Raw genomic sequence first — 11,962 nt, 5'->3', positions numbered from 1 at the left:
ACACACACCTTTACAAATCCATTTTCAAGTTTAGGTGGATCGTCACAAGAACCTGGATGACAGGCTGGCAAGCGGCCACTCCATTCACCTGATGCCAAACATGTCCTTTTTTTCTCTCCCTTAATATAGTAGCCTTTGTCACAGCTGTAAGCCACCACAGAACCAAAGCTATAGTTGGTTCCACTCACATAGCCATTTTTGATGCTAGGTGGTTCTCCACAGCGAACTGGTATGCACTGGATAGTTAAAGATGAAGGGATCCACTGTCCTCCACGGACACATTCAATTCTTGCAGTTGTATTCAGGACAAATCCTTCCATGCACTTAAAGCTTACCGTTGAACCAGAAACAAATTTTGCTTTGTTAACAGATTCCAAGATGCTGTGTGCAACTGAAGATGGCCTCTCGCAGAAATCAGCTATACAGTTGGGAATTTCTTTACCATCAGGGGGTACCCAATTCCCCTCTGTATTACACAACATTTGTGCATTATCAACCATACTATACCCATCAGAGCAATAATAATATGCAGTGTCTCCAAACAGACGGTGACTGCTGTGTGAGGAGGCATAGTCTACATTTGGGGGTTCATCGCAAGAGACAGCCATGCACTGCGGAATGTGTTCACTCCATTTCCCAGAAGACGAACAGTTTATAGTATCTGGACCAACCAATGTGTAGCTGTCATGAAAACAAAAGAATCATAATATTGCAGAGATTGTGGAAGAATGCAAACACAAAGACATGAAATTAATAAGAAGTGAGTCTAGAATAGTATTGTACAGTAATAGAAGTGGCATAGACTATTAAACTATAAATCAAACACAAGGAATTGAACAAAAAAAGGATTACAAGCAAATATAGATGGAATCTGCCACAATTCTTTCACCCATTTGAAAATTTCACCAAGCTTCCATCTCTGTTATTATGATTGTGGGCATTCCCTTACATGCCCTCCATTTGTGTATTAATTCTAAACAGATTTGTACTTTGATGGTTTGCTACTCTCAGTTTCAGTTTCTCGGTTTTTTTTCTATAAAAAATACAGGCAACAATGTGTGTTAACAAATAGACTCAGAGTTACATACCCTTCTTTGCACTTGTATGTTATTATATTTGAATATGTGTAATTATCCCCAGTGGCATCTGCATCTCTGACAAGTGGAGGAGGACCACAAGAGACAAGGTCACAGGATGGAACTTCACTGCTCCAGTTCCCTGAAGCTTCACAAATCAAAGTTGCAGGACCCTGCAAACTAAAAATAAATTTGTCACGCAAAGCATGATCACATCTTTTCATTAATGACAGGAATGTATACTAGGATAAACAATCATTGCTTTCCAAGGTCCACATTTGTAACAACCAAAGCTACAATTTCTATTGACCAATCAGTTGTGATAAAACTCTGCAGTGGCAACACTTGATGGTTTATAAAATAAATGGCTTGAAATCATTTCTAAATATCCTAAATTAAACTATATAAAGTGATATCATAGTATAAAATACTTAACAAAGAATCTGTAATGTATAAACAATCCCTTTTCTATGAAAACAAGGACACATGGGTATACACTTTCAATAAAAAGACAAAAACATGTTTCCTTTTTCCATATATATTACAAAAATGTAATTATTTTCAATTTGGAGCTGAGGAAATGGTGTAGATGGGATGCAGCACTTTATCAAACTGATATAGCATGTATTTTAAAAAATCATTCAGAGAAACCTATACCAATTAAATAGAAAATTATAATTTGGTTCTTTTTAGACATATCTTTTTTAGACAGATATACAGGCTTATATTTTAATAGCCCCCCCTGTAATGCAAGCTGCCTACACATCACCTTTCAATTTAAATACAAAATATAGCTAATTTTGTAATTTAAAAAAAAAGCATCTGTGATTTATCTTTTGTTACTTGCAAGTAATAAGGACATGTTCTAAAATATTGTCTGCAGTAGATTTATTCTAAAACCTTTTCTTTTTAAATTAATGAAAAAGCATTTGTATTTTCTGTGTGAAAATTCTCATTAAGTTGAATTTCTTTATGCTGATGACAACTTTTTCATACGAGCCCTCTAATATTAGCTCTAAAACTTTATATGTGGCATGAACTCAGCCAAACTATGTACTTTGTAGGAAATATATTTAAAAGAAGTGAGTTTTAAAAGTACAGGTATGGGATCCCTTATCTGGAAACCCGTTATCCAGAAAGCTCCGAATTACGGGAAGCCTGTCTCCCATAGACTCCATTTTAATCAAATTATTCAGAATTTTAAAACGGATTTCTTTTTTCTCTGTAAGAATAAAACAGTACCTTGTAATTGATCCCAACTAAGATATAATTCATCCTTATTGGATGCAAAACAGTCCTATTGGGTTTAATGTTTTATTAATTTTTTAGTAGACTGAAGGTATGGAGATCCAAATTACGGAAAGACCCTTTATCCGGAATACCCTTGGTCCCGAGCATTCTGGATAACGGGTCCTATACCTGTATTTGTTCCCAATTTGCACTGCATCATTCACTAGCAACTACAGACTTGTGTGTATAGAATGCACTTTTAACGTTAATGGCATCACAATAATGCAGTGCACTGATAGCAGTGTTTAAAGAAATATAGTTTTTATTTTTGCATACTGTTTATGGCACTAAATAAGACAAATGAGTTTACCTGTATCCAGTCTTGCATGCATATGATGCAGTAGAATTAAATGTTAAACCACTTAATGAAAAGATTCCATTTTCTATTTCTTTTGGTTTGGAGCATGTGACTGATTCACAAGTAGGAAGCGCGTGACTCCATGAACGATTAGCTAGACACACTGTTTCTTCATTACCAATTAATGTATAGCCTTCATTGCATCTGCAGAATTAAATTAAAAAAAACAACTGTTATATACATTATAAATAGTTCCATCTTCTTTACTTGTGACTTACTTGTGTACAGAGTTGTTCTTTTAAAATCAAATATAACAAATATGCCATATGCCAAAGCAAAACAGCAACTGAAGCCCTATATTATATTAAAAATGCAAGTGACTACATTCCATATGAATGTTTTCCTATGAAATTATAGGTGGAAATTCTGACATGGAATTCAGAGATACAGCATTCCAGCTAATACCACAAAAACGTTATTAGTAAATTTTACTTTGTACAGTAGATGAGTAACTTGATTAACAATCCCTTTCATGTTTTGTCCTGGACACAATAACTAACATTATTTATTTTTATTCTACTTGCACAGTTCAGCTCAAGAGATTTAAAAACATACAGATTTCCTAATTAAAACAAAAGGCAAAAAGTATTTTCAGCACAAGCCCTATTCATCGAACTTAAACATGAAAGTATACTGGCCTTTTAAAACCCTATATTGTATAAGCTTTTATGATCAACTCAGTTGGCACAGGATGTGAGATACAACATGTGAGAGATAGATGGTTTGTTTATAAAGGGAAACTACTTCAAAAATTAAAATTTAATATAAGCTTCATCATACTGAAATAATAGATTTTCTAAATATAATCAATTAAAAATTCTGCACAGTTTCTGAAATAATCAAGTTACTCTTCTCTCTCCCTCTCTAATCATCTGTCTTTCTTTGTTCTCCCTTCATACAGGATTCTGCAGTCAGATTTTGATTTAAAAATTTTCTAGGCAAAAGGAGCACCCACCAAACAGGGCCAGAACTGAGGGTAGGCAGAAGAGTCACTTGCATAGTGTGGGACAGAAGGGGGTGCTAAACATGTAACTCCTCTGCCTACCCCTAGTCTGGGCCCTTAAGTCTAACATACGATCCCCTTGTCACCCACTCCTCAGTGCCACTCATCACTACCCCTTTTTTTCCTGACATAAACCACGCACGCTCATGTGTGGGGTGTGCAGGGGCGAGGTGTTAGACCTAATCAATATCTGACTCCGAACTCCTGAATGAAGAAAGTCAGGTTGCTGTGAGGGAGACAGTAGAAGCCCTATATTTTTGAATCAACCATATTTACAAATATTTCTTATTTCAGTGACATGAAGCTTTTATTACATTTTTACTTTCACAATAGTTCCCCTTTAAATAACAGAAAAACATTTTTATTATACCAAATATCCCTGAGTGGTATTAATGTAACAGCTTTTACTTTATTCCATTACTTAAAACAGCTGCAATTCAGCCGTGATTCATTTACAAGTATAATAAAATCTATCTTTAAACATATGGTAACAAGTACTTAGACAAAGCTTTAAATAACCTAAACATCAGCTGAATTTAAAGTACCAGTAATAAATTAAAAACCGGCAACAGTTGAATTTAAAGTACTAGTAATAAATTAACAATATTTGTTCAGCAGGATGAATTATTTATTTCAATGTTGTGCATATGAAAGTCCTTTCTTGTGTTGTTTTTGTTGCAGTTTTTGGTATCAGTGTTCAGCCATCTGTTGCGTAAAAAATTGAATACTCGTTATATCATCACGACCTGCCCCATAACAGCATGCATTTTTTACATACAAATAATATATGTTTAATTCCCTTTGTTACTGCAGTTTCAAGGGAAAAGCATATCATGTATGATGTAAACATTTCCAGTCATTTTTATTTCCTACAGTAGTACAGGTATAGGATCCCTTATCCAGAATCCCATTATGCAGGAAGTTCAGAATTATGGAAAGACTATCTCCCATAGACTCCATTATAAGCAAATAATTCTAATTTTTAAAAATTATTTCCTTTTTCTCTGTAATAATAAACCAATACCTTGTACTTGATCCCAACTGAGATATAATTAATCCTTATTGGAGGCAAAACAAGCCTATTGGGTTTATTCAATACAGGTATGGGGCCTGTTATCCAGAATGCTCAGGACCAGGGGTTTTCCGGATAAGGGATCTTTCCATAATTTGGACCTCCTTAACTTGAATCTGCTAAAAACCCAATAGGATTGTTTTGCATCCAATAAGGATTAATTATATTTTAGTTGGGGTCAAGTACAAGGTACTGTTTTATTATTACAGAGAAAAAATAAATCATTTTTGAAAATTAGAATTAATTAGTCTATGGGAGATGGCCTTGCCGTAATCCAGAATTTTCTGGATAACGGGTGTCCGCATAAGAGATTCCATACCTGTATTAAAATGATTTTTAGCAGACTTAAGTTATGGAGATCCAAATTACAGAAAAATCCCTTATCCATAAAACCCCAGGTCCTGAGCATTCTGGATAACAGGTCCCATAGCTGTACTACTAATAATGGAAAAATGATTAATACAAATAATAGAAAAATGTCATACATCCAAAAGACAGTTTTTAGAGAAAATAACATATTTATGTTACATTGCTACATTTTTTTCCATTGCCTTCAGTTACTTAAAAATAACTACCAGAATTAAAGATTTTCGTGAAAGAGTTATATCTTTTGCATTTATTTTAATTATAAAATTTGACTTTTGAGTTTGATCTTTTTAAGCAAATTATCCCCCTACTATTTCTGCCCACAATCTGCCCAAATCTTCTCAGACCCAGCTGACAAAACATTGACCTTTGGTGATAAGATTTTAGCATGCAATAAATTATAAAGCTAAAGCATCTGACATGGGAATGTAATAATATGTAATATTTGTCAAAATTACGTAAAAAGCATTATTATATTTTAAACCAATAATAGTTAGGATAATGTCAGCTTAAAATGATTTTACCTGAAAGTAACAATTTCACCAAATGTAAAGTTGGAGCCCAAAATCTCGCCATTGTTTGGAGCAGGTACTTTCCCACAAGACACAGCTATAAAAAACAAAGTAGAAAAGTGTCACTTTGTTGAATATTTTCTACAGATTTCAAGAGAAAAATACATTCAGCTGCATTTATTTAAAGAATTCCAATATTCAAAAATGTTGTGTACAAAAATGCATTATTTGTGAAAATGGGCTATTTGTATAATTTTGTAACATAAATGGGTCATTTTATTAAGTATCCTGTTTGCTTACCTTTTAACTCAATGATCAAGGAGCTATGTAATTACAACATAATTCCTGGTTTAAAACAGATAACTGTCCATGAAGTCCACAATTCAATAGATAACTGTCCATGAAGTCAACTATTCAATAAACTATTTTAGCATTACATTAGGCCAAAATATTCTAACCATTCTGACAAACTGTGCTTCTCTATCCCTGATATATATACACACACACTTACTGAAACTGCCTTGAGTTGCTTTTCAATTAAGAAGGCCCCAAAACAATTTCCCTTTAGAGTAAAACTAGCATTCATGTTATTTTTGCCTGAGTGCATAACCTTAGCCTCAATCAGTGTTGAGCCTAATTTGCCAATTTGCCCAATTAATTGTAATTTTCTGCAAAGTGGAAACATCTTGCATGCAGATTTAATATCATCAGCAAACACAGAAACAGTACTTACACTGCCAATCTCAAGGTCATTCTGAATAAGTTACAATACAAAGGGACAAGGACAGACCCCTGAGGTACTTCACTATCATCATTGGTTCAACTAGAATATATTTTGTTTATAACTACTCTTTGTAATCTATCTTTGAGCCAGCTCTGTCTAAATACAAATTGTTCATTATCCTATTCAGTAGCCTTCTATGTGGTGTTGTATCAAATATTTTAGCAACATCTAAGTAAATCACATTTCCTTCAGTCCCCAAAGTTTACTTTTCTGTTAATCTCCTTGAAGAAGGCAATTATATTTTTCTGGCATATTATTGTGATATGACATGCAGTCTGGTATCTTATCTATTAATAGACCTTCTAAAATCTTTCCAAAGACAGATGGCCCGGAGCAGTGGTTCTTAAGCTTTTTTTCTTAGGGAATTCAAGTTATATTGCAGAATTAGCTTTATTACCCAAAAATTGGTTATAACTAGTTATTGTTTATTTATTTTGAATTTTGAGATTTTCACTTATAGAATTAAAAAAGAGAATGAATCAGCATCCATGTAATCATTTAACAAAGCTATAAAACAAAAAGAAAAAATAACAGAAATAGAAATGTCCAAAAAAGATTAGAGAGAATAAAGATACCGACTTATTCCACCCATGTTTTTTTACTGCTATACATTAGCATAGCATTGCTACTTTATTGTATTTTTGCAATAAGACTACAACTAGAGACGTTTACTGTTGCTTGAGCCTCCAGGCTGGAGCACTTGTTTATAGAATACACATGTGAGTTCCGATTACTTCTGCTTGCTGCCAGATATTGATCTGATATTAAAAGGAAAAAAATGGGTGTTTTTCCACAAGAAGAGCTCAAGTAATAGTAAATGTGCCCCTTAGGGCAGAAAAAAGTGTAAAACTTTAATACCAACAATCTTAATAAGTCTAAGTCTTAGCTGGCGCCTTATTTTGGGAGCCCTGAATTGTAGTAGACCATGCTGACCATTTTGGTTCCATTTGGTGGAGGATGGTTTCTTGTTTCCAATGTTAAAAAGAAGTCTTGCAACTTAAAATATATTACGTGCTAGAAGTATGTTATGAAAATTCAGATACATCATGTCCAAGTTAAGGAGAGCAGTTGTTGCCTTCTGTGGCAGAATACATTTAGTTGTATTAGCTAAGAAAAAGGCAAGGTATCTTATCCACTTGCCAAATACACCTTCCCCAGTTTTCAAATATGAAACATTAGCTAGTGTTCTTTACCTTGAAGTCAAGAATAAAGGGATTACAAAGTTCATGTGCAGGGCTCTGGATTTTTGTTGCACACATGCTCTAGCTTGGTTAGGGGGAGTTCAGTGGTGAGTTTAAACAATTTGAAAATTTGAAAAGTGCCCTTGCTCATGAAGTCCTTAAAACCTAACCTTTAAGCTAAAGACATGAGACCAATATGATGTGAATTTTGGGCATTCCCACCAGATGTGGATAAATTTTGGTTCATTCTTTTGGAATAAGATACCAGCAATGCATGACTTTCGCACTCGATTCCAACAGTCTGGTCTATTTAGTTATCGCTTTTCGCTAATATAAAAGAGAAGGCCAAATTCCAGTTTATTGGGTCTATCATAGTTTCTGTGTCTTGATGACATGTTAGGACGAAAATTAGGTGGTTTATCCTGGGCATAATTTGAGGCTGTTTAAATACTGGGAGATTTTTGTTTCCACTTTTTAATCACTATGTTTAGTTGATGTCACATTATTTAGGGGATCATGGACACCCAATCTATATCTAATGGGGACTCATTTTTGGTTATGGATTTCTGGATGAGAGCCAAATCCCTTTTTAAACATTGGAATCACATTACTAATTTGCCAAATTGGTACTATGCCAGGTGTCAAAGAAGCAACATGGAAAATTAAGGACCATGGTTTAGCGAACACTTTGCTCCTCTAGATTCTGGAGCTTTGATTTTCCAGAATTTACAAAGCTTTGATTTTCCAGTATTTACAAAGCTTTGTAAAGATTTGTAGCATAGGCAAATAAAATCAGACAAAAAATTGCATTATTGTTTATCATAGTGTATGCTGGTATAATTTTACAGAAATAGTTTTTATAGTTTGTACATGCATTATTTAATATTTTTCAGAGAAGTTTTTGTAGCATTTTACAGTTTTTTCAATTATTTTTACCTGTATAAAGTCTATACTGTTATGAGACATATTTCCTATGATTTTTTAAGATGACCATTTTCCTGGAAAAATCTAACAGATATGGAAAACATTATTCAATATTCCTCTGGCTACAAGATAAAAGTTTTGGGTAATACAATGGGGTTAGGAGTGCTAGAACACACAGAAGTGCATACATTTCCCACTAAAATTGATTTAATCTACTGTAAGGTGGCTTGATTTTTTGTTTCATAGTAGCTGATACAATAGGCCAAAGTGGTGATATGAAATTATTACTCCATTTTCTCATATTTTCTATTTCAAGAAATAACTTTTAGAAATGTTCATAAAGAACTTTTATAGAGCTTGATAAATAGGAATTATAGTCCTTGTCTCATACATCAGACTGAAGTGTACCTGCTTGAACTGACAATGAAATGGGCATAAAGGAAAAGGTGATATATTGTGACACAGAGTGATAGTTTGTGATGACTCCTATGTAAGTGAGGCTATCTGTAGTTTCATATTACAGCCAGTCTTTTTAGTGTAAACACATGACACTCACCTGAATAATGTGATCATTTTTTAGTAAAGGAGTACCTTTTCCACATTTGTATTTTAGGACAAAGTTAAGACATTTGTACTACTAGTCTGTTTGATGGAAAATAATCTCTTATCTTGTAGTCTTATCCTTTTTTTTTATCAGTCATGGAACACTGGGTTCCGTGACTCAGATGTGTCAATCCTGCAGGCCTCCAGAAGATTTTATATCAAAATCTGAATTATCCCCTGACAGGTGAAGGTGGTTGGGCAGACAAGACATTCATTTTAGAAGAGAGGCATTATTTTTTATAACACATCATTATTACCAACTATAATTTATGAATTTCCTGGGTGATATTGTTACAGCTTTATTGACAGCGTATTCAATTAATGTTAACATTTTCCACTATTATAACACTAGTTTGTCTCACTAAACTTATATCTGTAATTTAGTTATACTTTACATCTTTTTTAAAAGAGATGGGTCAGTCTGTAAACTGACAAATAATAGATTCTTAACTTTAATGCAATGACAGTACTTGCCCATAAGCTTTTCACCTTTAAAAGTGTTCTGTACCTTGGCAGTACGGTAAGGCATCATCCCATTCACCAGATTCTAAACATGTCACCTTCACTAAACCAATCAAATCATATCCTTCATGGCATGAAAACATCAGCTGGCTTCCAACACCAAAATGGTTTCCGGAATAGTTGCCATTTTCGATCTCTCCAGGATCTTTACACTTTACAGGCTCTGTAATGTTTTACAAAATAAACACAATAAAATGACACTGCCCTTTTTAGATGCAATTTTGCAGTGCAGAATACTGTAGATGTTATAATACAAATATAAAAATGACAACATAATTTGAGATTTTAGTAGACATATGAGGATATATTGCATTCTAATTTAAGGAAGTAGCACAGGGAATTTAGTCTAGCCAGTTAAGATGTTTCTGAATTCAGATAAGGGGTTAGTACAAATATTGTTATAACAATTTTAATTTTCTGCATGACTGCAATTAAATAGTTGTTTATAATTGATTTTAATAATGTTACAGTATTGAAAATGTTTCCCAACAAAACTTACTTCTTAATTAGAGTTATTTTGTCTTATAAAATATTGCTGTGCTGGCTCAAACTCAATCTGAATGATTAAAAAAAAAGTTCAACAACTATCCATGCCTATATCGCCAGCAATAGATGGGGCACGGCAGTATCACAAAGGTCTTTTGATCATTATGGTCCTCTTAGGGACATAAACAGCAATTAAAACAAGCTTCTTCCCTGAAAGTCAATTTTACGCGCAACAAAAAAAAATTCCTCGCAAAGAATTTTTCCGCGGCAAGTTTTTACAGAAGTTTCGCTAAACCATTTGCCAATGCCGAAATGCGGAAATTCGCTGCGAATCCATGCCTCACGAAAAAATTCGCTCATCACTACCCGGAATGTAAAGAAGGCTGGCAAAAATATACACTTTCACACAAGAATTTTTTATTTTTACTTTTAAGTGCAGCCAGCAAGATTAATTTTTAATAAATAATATTTAAGTTCAATTTTGAAACACCTGTACACCTTTATATACCACATTTACCTAAACATTTCTTTCCATCACCATGGTATGGAGGGATACAAGTACATATGTAAGATCCATTGGTATTCATGCAGGAAGCATGCTCATCACAATCAGACCCTATTTCACATTCATCAACATCTACAAAAAAAAAAAAAATACAATCAAAGTACATTGACTTAACAACACTTCGACTATAAAAACATGTTATTTATTACATTTATAACAATAGGTATTTGCACACTTACAGAGCGAATACAGACATTTTACTCTGTGTCTATGAATTAAGGTCAATAGGGAAGAAATAAGACTTTGCAGCTGAAACACAGTTGTAATAAACAGCAGATATAATGAAGATGTGTACAACCATACAAACATATTTCAATAGGTAAAATACACATTTGATTGTGAGGGTACACTTAGGTTAATTAAAGTGTAAGTTAAGTATAATGGAAATGTGATTGATTTGCCCATTATAGTTAACATCATGTATTTAAAGTGGTTTCATTCCCTATCATTGTAATTTAAATTAGCATCCAATTTCTTTTGAGGACAGAATGCAACTTTTCAAGAAGGGGGGGCAATCTTTAGGTGGTTATTTAATAAAAGGCACTAAGTTTGCCCAGGAGCAGTAACCCATAGCAACAAATCAGCTGGTAGAATATTCTGGTCTGGTTTAAAAGCCAACATCTTACTAGTTGTTATGGGTTACTACTCCTGAGCAAACACAGTGACTTTTATTAAATATGGGGGTTTGACTACATTTTCAATGCTGAGATGGGTGTTCTTTGGAAAACATACCTAGGCACGATGGAGAGATCCCATTCCAGCTACCATTGTCTGTACAGAACATTCTTGAGTCTCCTAACAAGTAGTAACCAATATTACACTGGTACGTTACTGTACTGCCAGCAAACAAGTCTTCAGCATTATAAAAGCCATTTTCCAGACGAGGCGGTTTTCCACAACTGATCCCTTAATTAAGAAATATGTACAAAAGAAAAAAGAAATGGCACACTGTTATTAATCAAATTGCATAAAAAAGAGAAACACAATAACAGGCTTCCAGTACCAGCTGATAAGACACACTTTCTAAATACATTATGCAACTAAGTGCATTGTCCTAGAAGAACATATTGTTCTATTGCTGCTAACTCCTTCACAACTGCAAAGTCAAGGGAGGACTTTTTAACATGTTATTTTTTTTTTAAATCCCACTTGTGGGATTTATTCACATTGGCCTTTTCACCCTCAAGCAATGACACATGCAGTTATTCCAGGCTTTTTGC

At 33.8% G+C, this 11,962-nt stretch overlaps 1 protein-coding gene across 1 annotated transcript in view; it reads right to left on the bottom strand.

Moving 5' to 3' along the window:
- The window catches only part of svep1 (sushi, von Willebrand factor type A, EGF and pentraxin domain containing 1), a 170,136-nt gene that overhangs the window by 35,671 nt on the left and 122,503 nt on the right, over positions 1-11,962 (bottom strand). Inside the window, exons 31-37 of the mRNA XM_012953387.3 lie at positions 11,475-11,648; positions 10,695-10,814; positions 9,678-9,854; positions 5,690-5,774; positions 2,677-2,868; positions 1,089-1,256; positions 9-681 (exon numbers count right to left, since the gene is read on the bottom strand). Coding sequence (XP_012808841.2) covers positions 9-681; positions 1,089-1,256; positions 2,677-2,868; positions 5,690-5,774; positions 9,678-9,854; positions 10,695-10,814; positions 11,475-11,648 — 1,589 coding nt within the window. The remainder of the gene's footprint in view (positions 1-8; positions 682-1,088; positions 1,257-2,676; positions 2,869-5,689; positions 5,775-9,677; positions 9,855-10,694; positions 10,815-11,474; positions 11,649-11,962) is intronic.

Source organism: Xenopus tropicalis, chromosome 1, assembly GCF_000004195.4.
Source record: "Xenopus tropicalis strain Nigerian chromosome 1, UCB_Xtro_10.0, whole genome shotgun sequence".
NCBI classification, from domain to species: Eukaryota; Metazoa; Chordata; class Amphibia; order Anura; family Pipidae; genus Xenopus; species Xenopus tropicalis.
The sequence above is the reverse complement of the archived record's forward strand: the minus strand, read 5'-3'. Positions and strand labels throughout refer to the sequence as shown.